Source organism: Neovison vison, chromosome 12, assembly GCF_020171115.1.
Source record: "Neovison vison isolate M4711 chromosome 12, ASM_NN_V1, whole genome shotgun sequence".
NCBI lineage: Eukaryota > Metazoa > Chordata > Mammalia > Carnivora > Mustelidae > Neogale > Neogale vison.
Genome location: NC_058102.1, coordinates 61310243 through 61328306, shown reverse-complemented (window position 1 = coordinate 61328306; position 18064 = coordinate 61310243). Strand labels below are relative to the sequence as shown.

At 35.2% G+C, this 18064-nt stretch overlaps 1 protein-coding gene and 2 pseudogenes across 1 annotated transcript in view; 1 reads left to right on the top strand and 2 right to left on the bottom strand.

Annotated features, from left to right (window-relative positions):
• Positions 1 to 18064, bottom strand: part of PIK3C2G (phosphatidylinositol-4-phosphate 3-kinase catalytic subunit type 2 gamma) — a 364772-nt gene that overhangs the window by 201218 nt on the left and 145490 nt on the right. Inside the window, exons 17-18 of the mRNA XM_044227234.1 lie at positions 3931 to 4024; positions 577 to 671 (exon numbers count right to left, since the gene is read on the bottom strand). Coding sequence (XP_044083169.1) covers positions 577 to 671; positions 3931 to 4024 — 189 coding nt within the window. The remainder of the gene's footprint in view (positions 1 to 576; positions 672 to 3930; positions 4025 to 18064) is intronic.
• Positions 5626 to 5757, bottom strand: LOC122892745 (annotated as a pseudogene).
• LOC122892269 lies at positions 12948 to 17624 on the top strand (annotated as a pseudogene).

Below are 18064 nucleotides of genomic sequence, written 5' to 3'. Positions count from 1 at the left end.
CCTATACCGACATAGTAGAGGACAATGTTCTGCTTTTCATATTAAACATTTGAAATGAAAATGAACATCAGAATAAACACTGGCGACTAACAATTCCTTGTATCTCTACTTTGCTATGAAATGCTTGAGTTATTTTCATGGGCAGAGTAATGTCAACATGAGTAACATTTCTTGAAGCAGAAAAACATACTAAAAAATGAGAGTGACTTTTTTCTATTAATTAAAGTGCTTTACTAGCAACTGAAGCTAGTAGATGTTGTCTGCCATACATATGTGTGTGTGCTCCCTCACTCTCTCTTAAAGAAAAAATAAAGCTATAGGAAAGATATCATCCGGCTTTAAAAATCAGACTGAATTTAAACAGCAGTAACTGTATAAAGGGAAGATTTTGAGGATGATGACAGTTAAATTGCACTCATAAATAAAAAAACTTGACAAAGACTCGAATTTGGCTGAACTTTAAATGGAGGCTTATATCAATTACAAGGTAAGAAATCTTCTACATCTTCTAATGCTGTCCCACAGAGAGAAGTTGACAACAAAAAAGGTATCCTATCCTATTTTAGTTTATCTTACCAGTAAAGACGATGGGCAATCTGGATGCTTTGCAATGAACGGTGCAATAGGAGTTGTACCAGAGGACTTTCAAGGTTCCATTCAAACTTGATAGCCTGAAGTAAGAGATATAATTAATTTACACTTCTCAGTAACAAAATTTTAGCAGAATACAAAAGGCCTAATGAGGTTTATGAAAAGGCAAAGGAAAACAGCCTAAACATTTTAACAGAATGTTAAAATTATATTGGATATTTGATATATTATAAGATAACCATATTAGCTGGTGTATAATGTAGTGCACACACACCACAGTTTGAATTTGTGAAGTTTCTTTCTCATTTATGCTTTAGTATCACAGGGTAATAAATAAGAGCAGATGGGTGGTGGAGTTCAACCATGCCTAGAAGGAAATTCCTGGCACACACAAAAATACATAGTATGATTAGTGTCCTAGATATAAAAATGGCATTATTCAATAGTAGAGACTTCTCCTCTTAGGGGAATGAAATTAATGCACATTCAAAGCCTTAACTGAAATCACCAATTGATACATCAGTATTATCCTACAGAACCTAAAACTTTAGAGATTTCAGAGATGATTGGTGCCACCCAAGTCGACACCTTTCCAAATCTTTTCCCTCATCTCTACTGTAAAAAGCTCCTTAAGATTTTCTAGGAAACCCAACCTGGTGGAAAATACAGGCAGTAATGGCAACCCCTAATATCCTTATGAGCCTAATTCAGATTAGGTACTCTGCAAGGGCTTCCCCGTCCACAGGGAGTAACTGGGCCCCATCATTCTTCCAGAAATCTGAATATATTTGAAAATGAAAACAGGCTCTCTTCAGAAAAAATTCCTTCCCTGTTTAAGATGCAAAGCTTCTATCTTTAGTTGCTCAATAGCCATTTAAGTCACACACCGCCGCACCCCTCCCCCCAACACACACAGAGTTCAAGCCAGGTTTTATACCACCGTACAGACAGCAGATGAAAGTGGGCACAAAACATGTTCACATACACACCTGAAGAAATATTTCAATATGCTGACCATACTCAAGGATGGGAAACTTTATGAAGTTGATTTCACAAAGATGATTTCAGCAAATTTGCATAAACTCTTAGTGTTGTCTGAATGTATAAAGACCATAAGGTATGTTCTCTTAAACTGCAGCCATGGCTTGCTTTCACTTACATGCTAATACTAGCTGACCAGGTCCATAAGTTGTGTTGATGCCCTAATAAGATATCACATGAGCACATGAGCAAGAGAGAGATATCTTATAATTTATTTCCATGCTTGTCTTTTTAGCTTTCCTTTTAGATTTCTCCATTGTTTCTTCTTGAATAAATACTTGTTGCTTTTAAATTGCTTCACTTGTTTCCAGACTCCCTGTATCAATCTGTGCACTGGTACAATTTCCCCCTCACTCCTACTTCACCATTTAGGAGGCTGGCAATATTTCTGGCGCACACTGCATTATTATGAACTGTTCTTGGAACCTACCCACAGAGTGTTGACCTGCGGTTTGCTGTAACCTCTGGGTCCGGGTCTAAATTACTTTCTGGCTATGAACAACATGTTCTGTTTTTGTTATGGACTTAGAGTCCTGTCTTATTTCTTTAATATATCCTGCATAATTCTAACAATATAATACATAACAAAATAACATACTTCAAGAAAATAATCAGTAGGGTAGAATTTTATGTTTCAAAAGTTTTTATGTGTTTCAAGTTTTGAAGTTAGGGGAGAGCATGGGGCAAATTCTGTAATAAATGTTTTGAAAACTCTTCCCCAGTTTTATTTTCCAGTCATTTTTTTTCCATCCCAAAACATTTATTATCTTCATTTTTAATTAGGGAGTCGTTGCTGCACTTCCTAATTTTACTTCTGTGTATTTGATATGTTGGGTTCTGTGTGCGTCTTGTCATATGAATTTGGATTTGCAGGTATATGGCTCTCAGTGATATTTCTGGTGGCGAGTGCATTGTGTATGTATTCTGACTGCCATTTTTAAATAGGTTTAGTATACACAAAATTTTGTAAAAACTTACTTTTTTGATTTAGGTTAGATAGAGCATGCTGCCAATACTCATGAATCATGAGATGAAGTGTTCCTACAAGTTTAATTTTTATTTGCACTACACTAACCTGAAAAGTATAGAAAAATCACAACTGTGAAATCTGTATAAGTAACTATATGGTATAGCTATTTTGAAACCAGCTTTCACTTTAGGAGTCCTTCAGAGAAGTGCATATTCCATGTGCAAAGCAATATGGTATTCTAGTCATTGACAGAGGTTTCCCCCATTAGTCTCAAAGTTCTCTGTCCTAGGGGCACTGGGGTAGCTCAGTTGGTTAAGCAGTTAAGTGTCTGACTTCAGCTCAAGTCATGATCTTTGGGTCCTGGGATCAAGCCCCACATCAGGTTCTGTGCTCAGTGGGGAGTCTGCTTCTCTCTCTGCTCCTTCCCCCTCCACCCCAATTGTGCTCTCTCTCAGATAAATAAAATCTTTAAAAAAAAAAAGTTCTCTGTCTTAAATGTTCAAAAACTAAATCACTTGGCATTTAAGATAGCTTGTAATTACAATCTGACCTTTCAGATAAGAAAACATCAGAGTTTAAGAAACAAAACAAAACCTGAAAAGCATAAAGGTCGCTATATTAGAACTACCTATTCAGCCCTCATCACATAGTCAACCTGGGAAAACAATATTATTTGTAATTTTGATATTCAATCATTTACAAGGTCATTTGCAAGATATATGGTTGTTTCTTTTTCAAAATATTAACACCGAATCAGTCTTTGCTCATATTTCTATATTTCATTTATGTGGCTATATTATTTCCTAAAATAACTCCAACACTGTGATATTTAATGCTGTGGCTAATATGCAGTATCTGTTGGCAGAACTCAGGTATTATCTTATAAAACCACTTTTATAGATTGATAATCAATGTTCGAATGGTCTAAGAGATAGGCAAGAAACCCATGTATTATGAGGAGCTGCCTAGGAAAGACTATTTTCTAAGTAACATTCATTTTATTTTTAATTGTTCTACATAGTTAGATGGAAAGATTTCATCACCATTATTTCTTTATTTTGCCCCAACTCTAAATAGAGTCTAATCTATCTAAACAGATAATTTTTTTTTTAATGTCCTCTTTGGCTCTTACAGATAGTTTCTGTAACTATCAGTTTGAGCTAAAGAATGTCTATGTTACCTAAGTTGACACACGAGCTATAATTTAGTCTCTGGCTTGCCAAATTATAATACCACTTTATATAGTCTAGTGTTGACTTATTGGAAACTCTTTTTAGAGGATTATTAGTTAAAATCCTAGAATCCTTTGGAAACTCTGCTGTTCTTACCTGAACCAGCTGTGGGAGATATTCCAGTAGTTCATCATTTAAAAGGTTGTCTAATTGCTGAACAGCCACTTTACGAATTTCTTGATCTGGAAAACTAACACAAAGTAAATGTATTTATTAAGCTACTAATGGTATGGAGTAATCTATGAAAAATGTCAGGGAGAAGAGGGAATGAACTCTACCCCCAGCACATAAGACAAAATCATAATCTCACAATCAATTAAGACGACTATTAGCACCAGCTTATTATTTTTCCACATTCTGTACTCTCAGGTGGAATGTAATAAAAAGCCTTTTCAACTAGCTTTTGGAAACTTGGGTTTAAGTCAGAAACTGCCAGCTTCCTTGTCTATAAAAAAATCATAGGCTATCTAAAATCTTTCTAAAGTGTATGAAAATCTTTGCTTATCATTTAGCAATGCATTTCTAAGTAAATTATTACCAGCTAGAGACCTGATGGTTTATATGATTAAAAAATGGGATATAATATATTTAGATGAGTTTTGGCCAGATCATAATGAGAAACCAGAAATTTAATAAACAAAAATACTTTCATAAGACTAACTCTTACCAGGATATGAAGACCTTGAGGTTAACTGTGCCTTATTCATTTTTGGACTGCAAATGTCTGTTTTAAGGTTTAGCACCCATTAGACACTCAATAAATATTTGTTACTGAACTAAATTCATGGAAGTATTTAGCATCTGAATATCTACCCTCAAAACAATTAATCCTCAAAAGGGCTCCTCAGGCTCCATCATCTTGCTTCCACCAGAAGAATTAAATACAGTTATCTCCAAGATCCTGGCAAGTGCCTACAGATAACTTTTGGCACCACACCGTTTTGACATGCTTTTGACATACTGCTTTGACAGGATTAGCTATAACTGGGCTTCGGTAAGAACAATTAATTTTAAATAAGTTTTCAGAAAAAAAATGATATGCCTAATTTTAAACTTGAAGGAACTACTTATAGTAACTGAAACTAGTTGAAAAACAAGGAAAAAATAAACAAACAAAAGTCAAAAATCCTTTTGCATGGAAACAAACTGAATGCTTTCAACCAATCAAGTGAGAGCTCTGAAGATTGGCTCTTAATATTAAGGAGGTTAGGAAACCTTAGAGTCTTTACTGTCCAGTCTCTTCAGCATATCAGGTTACTCAAGGGTGAAATGAATACTATGCAGTTACAGTGTCAAGGAAAACTGGTATTACTTAGTATCTCTCAACTGTCCTTAGCAGTTTGAAATGTAATGCTTAAATGTAATGTTTTACATATTTTTCTTAAATTAAACTGAGCATTTAAATTGCAACAATAATTTCACTTGCAAGGTTAACGCACTCGAAACCCTTATTTCTGACCTGCAAATACTTCTTCAATTATTTTCTCCCTTCCAACAATCTAGCAGTAAGACCCAGCTAGAATTGCAGTCCAGACACATCTCCTGAAGTACTGCTAAGGTCAGAAGATCCCAGCATAGCATCAAGTGCAGGTAGAGAGCAGAAAGGGTGCAATAAAAATGCAAAGCTAGAAGAAGGTCAGCTTGTTTTAGCACACTGAGACTACTTTCTCCTAACTAAATGTGATTGATTCTAATTTATTGCTCTCAATTACTAAACCATTTGTCTGAAGCCTGTAGACATCAAGGACAGTTTGAGGACAGTTTGAAGTCTTAGAGGGAATAGTTACTCGAACATTTTGCTGCCTAAGTGATGAGGTAAGTCAGATAGGAGTCACCCATGCTTTCTTTTGTACTTATTTTAATTAGTAATAATCGCGCCTCGGATAAACCTCATTGGCTACGATACTGCCACTGCGCAAAGCTGTACTTATTTTACCTTATGGATATGAATGACAGTAGAAAAAGAAAAATAGAAACAAACATCACAATAAAATAGAACACTTTGGTGAACACTATGCCTTTAATTATGTATTTATTTCCAAATTCTAGAATGTAAACTCCATGAAAGCAGAAAATTTTTGCCTGTTTTGTTCATGGGTGTGTCCCAGCTGTCTCCAGATTGGTAAATATGCTCTACATGTAAGTTTGCAGAATGTCTAAACTGAATTCTCTTTCCACCTAAAACATTTCTACTGCTAGACTTTTCTCTCATGGTCTGTGTTACTATCTTTCTCCAATCATGCAGGTCTAAAATTTTGAGTCATGTTTTCCCCCTTTTTTGCCCTCTTCATTGAATTTTCCACCCTTTTCCATCTGGCAAAATTCGATTCATCTTTGAAGTCAAAACTCAAGGACCAGTTTATCGGAGAAGGTGTTCCAGCTCGTTGGTAGCCCCCTGTAGAGTTTATCACAGTCTTCTCAGTGGGATTCTATATTATGTACTTGGTTGAAGGCAGGCTCATTCATTATGAATTCCTGATGCAAGCACAGCTGAATAATAAGTTCCTAGTAGTCTCTTCTCTTCATATCTAATCAGTTGCCAAGTTCCCTCGGCTCTTTTTATCCTAATGGTACTCTAGCATTATGCTTGTTTTCAGTTTCTTCTGTAACTAGCTAGTCGAAGCCACAATTATCTCATGCTGGTACTAACATTTTTCATAGTAATACCTTATAAATTCCCTAAGTTATTTCTAAATTCATTTCTCATAAAACATTAAATGGGTTTCTATTTCCAATATACCTCTCTTAGTCCCATACTGCTTATCTAGATAGCCAAGGCTAGATGAACATCAGATTTTTCTCCTACTGTAATACTGACTAAACTGCATTGGCTCACTGGTTATTTTACTCTGAAAATGTCATGTGCATCTCTCCTTTGTGGAACAGCTTTTCTTTTCTTGTTAAAGTTCCAGTCCTCCTTCAAATGTGTTCCAAATCCTCTTAAAGGTGACTATCCCAATCTTCACTGATCACTTTTCTGAACTCCAAGGGTATGGACTGGCTGACTCCACTGGGCAATTAAGCTATGTTAGTGTTTATTAGAATTTATCTTTTTTTTATATATGTGCCATCATTCCTCAACTAGTGAATAAATCAACTGAAGATAAGAATTGTTCAAGCCTCTTTTTTTTTTTTAATGGAGCCCCGTGCTCCATTCTTAAAGGGTCACTAATAAAAATGCATTGATCATGATAGTAGTAATCAGAAAAAAATCATACTATTGGGCCCATTTTATTTCTTGCTGTGCTCTGAGATAATTTACATTGGTAGCAATAGATATAACCCAAAATACCACTTATGTAAGTCCCAGGTTTTAAAATTTGTTTCCTCTCAGTCAAAAGGGTGAAAGAAAAACAAATCTGAAGGTAATGAAAAAGAAGGATAGATTTTTTTTTTCAGACTCCTTCAGGAATAGAACAGACACTAGTTATATCTATATAGCCCAAAAGAAAAATTATATATTTGTATTAATATGTGAAAATGTTGGGAAGAACATTTTTCAGATTAATGGAAAGGAATAGATCTTTTTATTCACTACTCTTGCATGAAGTTTAGGAAGAAATTGGAAGAGAAATTGCTAAGAGACTAACCACATGACATCCTGGGATGTGACTAAGGCCTAACAACAGTAAAGCATATCCAAATATAACTTTCATTCGATTATTTTAGGAAGAGTTGGCCACATTTAGAGAGATGTTGGAAGTGTTACTGAAGCTCCTGGGAAATGTGTCCCTTCATACATTATGGTAATATATAGCAACATGTATTTTTAAAAATCTTTAAAATTTGATTATTTTTTGATCTAATGATTTACTTTTGGGAATTTATCCTAAGAAGATAATCAGAGATATGTGTGAGGTTATATGTAATTGTATGTCTAAAATAAAAGTTAAATAAGCTATGACCATATAATAGAATACATGTAGTCTAAAATATTAAAAGGATATTTAGTGATATTAAAATATAATGAAAAGTATATGCAGTATAATACCATTTAAAAATGTGCCTATTTCTCCATAAGCTTGATAAAAAGATGAGAACATCAAAAATATTAATACAAAATACTTGAATGGAAATTTCATGGATGATTTTAGTTTTCTTTTTTAAGCTTAGTTTTTAAAGTTTTTCAAACTTTCTATAAGAAAGTTTCATTGGTTACTAAAATATAATGATTTTTTTTAAAGTAAGGCTCATTTAACTAATTATGAATATATATGAGTAAGTATAAGTTCATTTCCAGCACTAGAAAAAAGCTCCAGATCATATGTTCCTTTAAGAATAAACATCACTGTGTAAAAGAACAAGTATTATGTTTTTTTGGTTGACTTAAAATATTCTTTTAGCATAATCGGTCCATATAGGGATCTCTGCCCCTAGAGAATTTCTGCTTAATACCTTTTCAGGGCCCTGACCTCAGGCAAAGATCAATGGACAAATATATTCCACCAATCTTGGCATTTCTTCCCTGTGATGTTGTCTGAAATTGTTTAAACATTCTCTTGGGGCATAGTTATTGGCATTTCATGCTCAGTAACGCATTCCTCAATGCGGTGAGAGCTACCCATATTTTCTGAATGTCATGTGATATTTATATACCAAAATGTCATATGTGACAGAAGAACTGCAAAGTATTTTGAATTTTCCACAAGTCAGGTTATTGTACTTTTCAATGACCTGACTTTCTTGAAAAATACACGTAATTCCTGCCAAAAATAAACCAGTGATTCTGCTAACCTTGGTAGTACTGATTACTAGAGGCATGGGCCTTATACCTTGAGACTGCAGAAGAAATGAAACTATCATTAGAAAATTTATTAGGGTGATTTTAACAAGGTCCTCATTTACTTGAGTTTGTAAGAAACTTTCTTATACTCATTCAGAAAATAAATCATTTACAATGCAATAAGTGGCAATCTATTGGATTTGAGATATTAAAAAGATACAAGGTGAGTAAAATTCTATGACTTGGAGAGAAGATCTTGTAAGGTGAGGATTTCCATTTATTAAGAATTATCAGTGGGTTAAGCTGCTGCCTTCGGCTCGGGTCATGATCTCAGGGTCCTGGGATCGAGTCCCGCATTGGGCTCTCTGCTCAGCAGGGAGCCTGCTTCCCTCTCTCTCTCTCTCTGCCTGCCTCTCCATCTACTTGTGATTTCTCTCTGTCAAATAAATAAATAAAATCTTTTAATAAAAAGAAAATAAGTGTAACAAGAGTTCATGTGAAATAATCACTTCTTTAAGGTTATTCATCATTTTTAACCATCCATTAAAGTAACTTTAGGTTATTTAATTTACTTTCCAAGCATGTCTGAATAGCGAGCAAAACCAAATTTGGTCAAAAGCAAAATATCAGACTGGCTTACTATTCAGTTTTATATGAGTTTCATGAACAATGTTTCTATCTATTCAGGCCTTGTTTTCCTCTCAACTGGGCTAACAGTTGTGTCATTGGCATCTATAAAAGGACATGATTCTGCAGCTAAGATAAATATAACTCTGTACAATAATTGTTAAGGAAATATTTAAAAATTGTACATTTTTAATGTATTGTCTAATGAGTTCATTTAGACACAAAGGAAAAAAACTACTTCTCAAAGACTAGAATTGTAAAAGTTAATAAAATGAATCTAAGACAAGTGGCTAAAAAACTGAAAGTGAAAAAATTAAGTAAAATGAAAGCAACTTCAAGACAAACATTTTCAAAGGAACTTTAGTGAAATACAACTCTGTATTTTGCCCACCGTGTAAACACAAAGTTCATGGTCAAGCAGAGGACTAAGATGAAATGGTAATTCTTACCTGGGCAGGAAAGGAAGAGTATCAAGTATTTAGTTAACTCTTTAGCTGAATGTAGAAGTAGAAACTGCCCAGTGTTTAGGTTGCTGTGCAAGAGAGGTTCTCCTATTTTTGGTTTCAAGACCCATTTAACACTCTTAAAAATTAGGGAAGAGTCCAAAGAATTTTTGTTGAGTTACATCTATCAAGAATTGCCATATTAGAAACATTTAAGATATTTAAGATATATTTATCAATTCATTTAAGATAACAATAATTATCCTTTTACATGTTAACATAAACAATATACTCCTATGAAAAAGAGCTATACTTTCAAAAACGAAGAAAATATTTAGGGAGAAGAATGATACTCTTTCAGATTTTTGCAAATATCTATAATGTCTGGCTTAACAGAAGACAGTTAGATCCCCCTATCTGTTTCTGTATTAAATCTGTTGTAATACCGCATGTCTGAAAACACGCTACACCCATAAGTGAATACGTGTAACAGATGCAAGTGACATATTAGAATTTTTATGGAAATAGTCTTGACCTTACAACACCCATATAAGCTTCTTGGGGACTACAAACTGAGCTTTGAGAACGTAGTTTTGGCACGTGTTATTGTTGTAGGGCCGTAAGTTAATGAATCAGCATCTGTAGTCTGTTTTGAAGACAGCAGCACATCAACTTATCTTTTCCCTGAATGACAAATCGGCTTTCAAGTCACATGACCAACACTCAGATTTGGGGGGGGCATTATTCCTCTTCTCTCCCCTCAGTCATTTACAGCTCCTCTCAAAGGGAGAAAGGAACATCACCAAGGATCCAGACAACTTTCAACAGGAGCAGTGGCACCATGAAGTGAAATTTCAACAGAAAAATACATCTTTCAACTTCTTCCACTTGACTTGTTATTTTGTCATTTTTATTCCTTTCTTATTTTCTCCCTCTATCATTGTTTCTCTCTTTTGTCTTCTTTGTCTCATCTGAAAAATGATACAGGGTCAATATCTTACTGAAAAAACTTTTCAAGTGATGGTAAAAGCCAAATGCAATGTAACAAATGTCAACCTTAAAAAAAAAAAAGGAACTTTGGGTAAAATGAAAAGTAAAGAAATCTGATATCAAATTTAAGTGTAAGAGAAATGTCAGACTTTGGAATACACAGTAAGAATTCATGCAGAATGCCATGAGGCTATTCATAGCTAAAAGCCCCAATGTCAGGTTAGAATTAGAAAACTATCAGAAGTGCAGAATATTTTCTCCAGCAGGTTTTGAGTCTGATGACACACTCAGCATCAACTTGGAAGAAAAATGTCAATACGAATATATTTGCTATTTTTCTAGTACTAAAAATGATCAGATATGACAGAAGAAATTTTTTCTAGGGAAAGTGGAGAATAAGGATCCTTTAAGATGATTGTAAACCTCTACCCACTGAATAATTCATGTTCCTTCAAGGATTTTCACATGATTACAGAATATTAGAACTCAAGGAAACTTGGAGACCTGGATCAATCTCCTGATTATAAAGATAAAAAAACAAAAAGAGAATCTGAGCTGTTTGCCCAAGGCCATCTGTTGCTGGCACTGAAACTAAAATTCAAGTATCCGGAATATGAGGCCAACAGGCTCTCTATAGTACTTCTAAGAAGGTCTTTTTCTCTTTTGATCATATAGATTTATATGAAGTCCACTAGATCAGCTTGAACATATTATTTATTTTATGACATTCTAAATGATGAATAGAGACATATAGTGAGTAATATAATTTGTCTAATTGGACTAGGACATTGCCCCAGTCATAACCCGGTAGGAATAAGAATGATCCAAAGAGACCTTAGGAACTGTGCAGAGATATTTCTTGATGGATAGCCCATGGATCTACATATAGAAATTGAGAATTAACTCTATTATTTATGGTATTAATTGGACTTATTTATAATTAAACAGTAGTTATTGATTTTGTTTTTCTATATGATTACATTTTGATTTTATATACAGACAAGATTAGAAAGGCACTACATAAAGCAAGTGGAGGCACTGTGTAGAAATTTTTCTTTTTTAAGATTTAATTTATTTATTTGAGGGAGAGGGGTATGAGCAGAGGAAAGGGCACAGGGAGAGAGAAAAGCAGACTCCCCGCTGAGCAGGGAGCCCAATGAGATAACCTCAGGGCCCTGGGATCATGACCTAAACCGAAGGCAGATGCCTAACCAACTGAGCCACCCAGGTGCCGCAGAAATTTTGTGTTTGGATGGATTCAACCTTACATGCAAAAGCAGCATGAAGTTATGAAAAAGAATAAGGGATTTTGAGTTTAAATATTAAGGGTCTTCTTTTCCTATCTCACACTTTCTCTCTAAGCAAATTTATCTATGCCCTTAACTTAATTCCCATCTTTCTGTGGATGATTTCCAAATTGGGATCTCTAGCTTAGATTTCTTCTTTGAACCATCACCAGCCATCTCAAGCACACATCAAAGCCAACCTGTCCCAACCTAAATGTCAGGGTTCTTCTACTAACATCTACTTGTTACCCAGAGTGCCTATCTTAGTGAATGTTTCTATTTTCCATTTACTTGCATTATACAGAAACCTAAAAGTAATCCTTGACACCTTCCTTTTTTACTGCCCTTCTTTATTCAATCCTGTCACTTTTAAATGTTCTGATTCTATTCATTTTATTTCATCACCACTACCACACTTCTAAGGCTGACTTCCTATCCTCTAACACTCAGACTACTTCTGTAGCTTCCTAACTGTTCCCTCATTTACTTCTGCTTCTCTCACCAAATTTATGCTTCACTTAGAAACCAGAGTGATCTTTAAAAGATGCAAATTTGTGCATTATGCCAGCTTTAGTGCCAAATGAAGTGCCTTATATGAGTAAGCCATCAATAAATACCCACAGAGTAAATGAATAGACAAATTGGGCTTCAATTTCTCCATCTGTAAAATGGGGACAGTAAAATGGGGGAAACTGTAAATGTTGGGAATAATATTAAAGAGGTTGTCTTATAGAACAGGCCATATAACATATTATGAAAGTGCTTTGCAAGCTATGTCATTATTCAATTGTGAAATATTTATCATATAAATTATAACAAGTGAATTTAACTTACTAAACTTAGTTGAAATGAAATTATTCTCAAGAACTTATCAATTTCTATAGTTTGGCATTAAAAGAATCTGAAAACTCTAAACTCTTAATATAATTATGATGAAGAGGATAATGATAAAGATGATTGGTACAATTTTATTGAATACTCTCATAAGTACTTTACCCTATAAGGCACAGGATGTTATTACCCCGTCTTTATAGATAAGGAAGTATGCCCAAGGTCATTCAAGTAATAAATGACAGAGTCAGATATGTCTGATCTCAAAACTTGTGCTGTCAACTGTGAAATTTGGAAGCAACTCCAGAAACTCTCTAAAAGTGCACACAGACAAGATATACACCTTTGCGTTTATGCTGTTCTACATTTCTCATTCTCAGTATATCAGAAGAGTATTTACTCTTCCTTCATAGACAATATTGAAAATTCCACATTTTCTCTTTCATATTCATACTAATCTATAATATATTATATATTCAAATTTTTCCTTGCCTCCCACCTGAGATGAAGAAGTTACTCTCTTCCATTCCTTGGATAAAATTCCCTTTTGTACTTTTGCTCCAGGCTATTGGCTGTTAATACCCTCTCACTATGCCACTTCACCGTCAGTCTACTTTCTAATCTTCCCTTCATGTATCATCCCTCATGTCAATTTGTAAACATGCTTCAAGGTTTTTTATTTGAACAAGCATACCAACCCCAAACCTCAAAGCCTTTACCATCAATTTTATTCCAAGAGTCATAATTTACTCATTTCTTGCTGTTTCCTCTTTAGGATCTTGAAGTATGGAATCCAGCTTTACTGCAGTATTACAATTGTCTCATGAATGCCATCAGTGACTGCTCTATTCTCAGTCCATTGATTTGTTTTTAGACTGAATTCTACTAAATACCTCTCCAAAACCTTTGAAAACCCTTTTTAAAGAGCTTATTTATTTATTTAAGAAAGAGAGAGAGAGAGAGAAAGTGAGAGAGCACAGGGGCAGGGGCAGAGAGAGAGAAAATTTCAAGCAGACTCCACACTGAGCACAGAGCCCAAAACAGGGTTCCATCTCAGGCCTCTGAGATCAGGACCTGAGTTGAAACTAAGAGTCTAATGCTTGACCAACTGAGCCATCCATGTGCCCCTTTGGAAAACCTTTTTTATGAATTCTAAATTACCAATCCTTTCTCCATCTCCTCCAACCACTTGATCACTCTTCCTATTGCCTTTCCTGGCTTTGTTTGCTTTCTATATTGCTTTTTAAATGTTGCTACTCAGGGCACCTGGGTGGCTCAGTGGGTTAAAGCGTCTGCCTTCAGCTCAGGTCATGATCCCAGGGTCCTGGGATAGAGTCCCACATCAGGCTCTCTGCTCAGCAGGGAACCTGCTTCCTCCTCTCTCTCTGCCTGCTTCTCTGCCTACTTGTGATCTCTGTCTGTCAAATAAATAAATAAAATCTTTAAAAAAAATAAAATAAAATGTTGCTACTCTCCAGGGTTCCATCTTTTACTCCTTTCTATATTTCCTTTACATGTTTACACACAGTACAGCTACTTCTATGGCTTCAGTTACTGTCTTCAAACCAATAATTCACATATTATTTTTTAAGCTTTCATTTCTCTACTAGGCTTCAGGTCTGAATATAGAACCACATACTGGTCATCTCCTTCTAGATATCCTACAGGGCTTTAATTATTCAATATTCCAAAACAGAACTCTCTACCTCATACCACCCAAATTTTCTCTTTCTTCTATTATCCTTGTCTTGATTAACTCTATAGTTTTCTATCATTTACCCAAAATGGAAAACTCCAAGTCTTCAATTTCTCTTCTCTTTTTTTCACTTTTCTCTGAAATTTTGCTCAGATCTGCTCTGTGGATCTCTACTATTTTTCAGGCCCAGACCATTTTTCAAATAGACTATTTCAATACCTGACATCTATCTAATATCCTTGTTCTCATTTTCTTTCTTTAGTTCATCCTTCACATTGATGTCAGCATTATTCTTGTATACCATAAATCTGGCTGTATGACTCCCATTCTTAACAAAATTCCATGGGCTGCAAAAATGAGTCCACAGTAACTATCTGGCTCATGATACCTAAAACATCCTAGGCTGACCTGTCTTTCTAGTCTTGTCTCATGGTACAGTTCCCTTCTGATATAGTATTAAATTACTCACTATTCTCTGAACCTCTATAACCATGCACATGCTAGTCTTTCTTCTTAAAATGTCATTTCCTCTCTTCTCCACTCAGGAAATTGCTATGAATATTTCAATTCAGACTTCAATTCCTTTGTGAAGATTTCCTTACCTTCTCAGAAAGAATCTGTCCCTCTCTCCTTTGGGCACATAGAGCACCTAGGACTTTGGTTACAATATGGAATATATTGTGGGGTGATCTTTAGCATTAGTCTTTTTCTCTAAATTGCTTTTTAGAGATAGTCACTGTGACTTATTATTCAGTCACTTTGATTCATTGCATGTCAATTTCCACATACACATATTTGTGCTCAATATATAAATGCAAAAGACACACCATCATCCATCACTTAATTATTTAGTCTAATGTAGAAGTTATTAACTGTCTCCTTTTAAATATTCCATGCTACCTATTTAAAATGCTAGTCAAGAATGCCTTTCTTGTAAATTGATCTCTATAATAAAAGATACAGTGGTTTCATGCAAACATGTTTATGAAACATTTTTCCAAGGAAACTGATTTTGGATGCTAAGGCACCACCTGTTAAGCACTGTTCTTCTTCCTGCAAAATAATAATTTTACATCACGTGGGATGGCAAGTTCTAGTACCTTGTCAAATTTTTATTTAAGCTTCTGATGTAATGGTCTGATGCCAGTTCAGAGTTGCTATTTTTAAATGAATCCTTTCCTTGAACTGTCTTTTAATTCCATGGGTAATTTCTGCTTGCTATCAGCAGTTGAAGTTATGCCTGTGCATCAGAGTTCAAGAAAATAGCAACCATCTGCCAAGAACCACAGACCTTAGCCCTTGGTCTCTGGTATTCTGACAGCACTGCCTTCTCTAATGGAAATATCAGTACCCGGTGAGCACACTGCTGGCACTCAGTAGTGGAAATATTAACACCCCGTGCCCCACACTAGGTAAATTAAATCTCAACATGTCTCTTGCTAAAAATAAACCAAAAGGAGGCGGTGAATCTTTGGACTGGATTAAATAAACAGCAATATTAAAAATTCTCTGAGCTAGAAATGGAGCACACCAGTTCTCAAGAGGTTGAACCATTGGAAAAATAGACTATTCAAAGGAGAAAAAATACAGATCTCTGAAGACCTCACTCTGACAACTCACTTAACAAGCACAAACTGTTTGTTCTAGAAAAGTCAGCTTTTGAATTTAGAGAAGTTGAAAGGTTCATTTTTGGAAACAGCTTGTCCTCAAGTTTTTTAGTAGTTCAGTTAAAGAGAGTGGGAGTCATAGAACGAGTGCAACGGAAATATTTTAACCTTCCCAGTGACCTTCTTTGATGCATGATAAGGAACCGTCCAATGTTCAAATAAATCAAATTTCTGCTAAATTTCCTAAATGATGCATAATAAACAGCACTCTACTTTGAAAGCAGTCCCTATAATTTCTAAAAATCTGATTCTTCAGAAAAAAAGAAATTACACAGTGAAGTAGAAACACCGAAGCATGATAAAATAGTTAAGTACTGCTATTTACTATAATAAGACCATATTAAGATAGTTTTATTTACATATTTAGTATGTAAATAGCCTAGAATATTTGTGTAGAAAGGCTGTAAGCATAGCAGTTAAGATTTCAAACTCTAAATCTCTGGATTTAACCTGAGCTCCTCAATTTACTAGCATTCCTTTGGGCAACTTAATCTCTCTAAGCCTCAGCTTCCTCACAGGTACAACTGAAATAATAATAGTATTTGCTTCATAGGGTTATTGTGACTATTAAAATTAGATAGTACTAAGGGGTACTAAGTAATAATTTGATCTTTATATTTAAAACACTGTGTCAAATAGATTTTCAGTATCTATTTAGGTAGAGAAGGCTCACTATAAACAGAATTATGCTTATTTATCAGGGATCAGAGAATACTGAAGTCTGTCTAGCAAGTCCTTTCATTTTACAAGCAAGAAAACTAAGCAGTATTATAGGCTTTATTCTAATAAACATTTTTGTAAGAGGCTGCCACAACTCTCAGCATGAGTGTGGGGTTGGGGACTCCTCAGGATCCCAATAGAGCGGTGAGCCCCATGGAACACCTCTGCAGTGTCCGCAGTGCAAAAAGTACCTACTGCTTGGCTTCAACCTGCTCTTTTGGCTGACCGGGTCAGCTGTCATTGCTTTTGGACCATGGTTTTGGTTTGGAGGCACCGTGAAGGATTTATTATCAGAGGATGAGTCATCGCCGTATATCTACCTGGGGCTCTTGTGTGCTGGTTGGATCAGGAGCCCTGATAACAGCCATGGGTTTCTTCAGGTGTTAGGAAGCCATGAGGCAGTTTTAGTGTATGGTTGGCTTTTTCACCTGCCTACTGGTGAAATCTGCTGCTGAAGTAACCACTGGAGTATTTGTTTTTATAGGCAAGGGTGTAGCTATATGATAGGCTTGGACCATATATGAAGAGGCTTATTATAACTATTACCCTACAGATAGGGAAAAGGGAAACAGGACTCTCGTACTTTCCACTCAACATTTTAGTGTTGTAAAACAAAAGGTCTGAACAGGTCCAATCCATATGCCTAAAGGAGCTTCTCAGACACAGACATTGTATTGGAAAATTGAGACCATAATCAGCGTTAAACTGGAATCTGTTGGTATTGGAATTGGTGGTCTCATGATCTTTGGCATGATGTTCAGCATGGTCCTTGGCTGTGCAATGTTAAACTCATGAGATGTGATATGAAGCTACTTCTACATGGAAAGTACAAGATAGAAAGTACAAGATACAGCTTTCACATGCTGTTGCAGGAACAGTCTCCTAGCTCATTTTTAATATTCGAAGGACACTTTGGATCTAAAATAATCTGTTGTCAATTGTACATTTGCACATGTATGAAGGTTTGCCTCATTACTGATTTACCCCTTGAGTAAATTCCTACTGCTTATGTTGATTGAAAGTATATTCATGTATGGTTTGCATGTTTCTGGTACATGCATTATATACAATGCAATCTGTTTGCTGGGAATTCCGGATTCTTGTTGTCAGAGCAACAACCTATTTGCCTCTGAAAAAAAGAAGACTGAAACTTTTATAATGTTTAAAAACTTGGGTATTCAAAAAGAAGATTTTTCTAAGAAATATTCCATAAACTTTATAAAAGGTATTAGTTGACACATTTAATG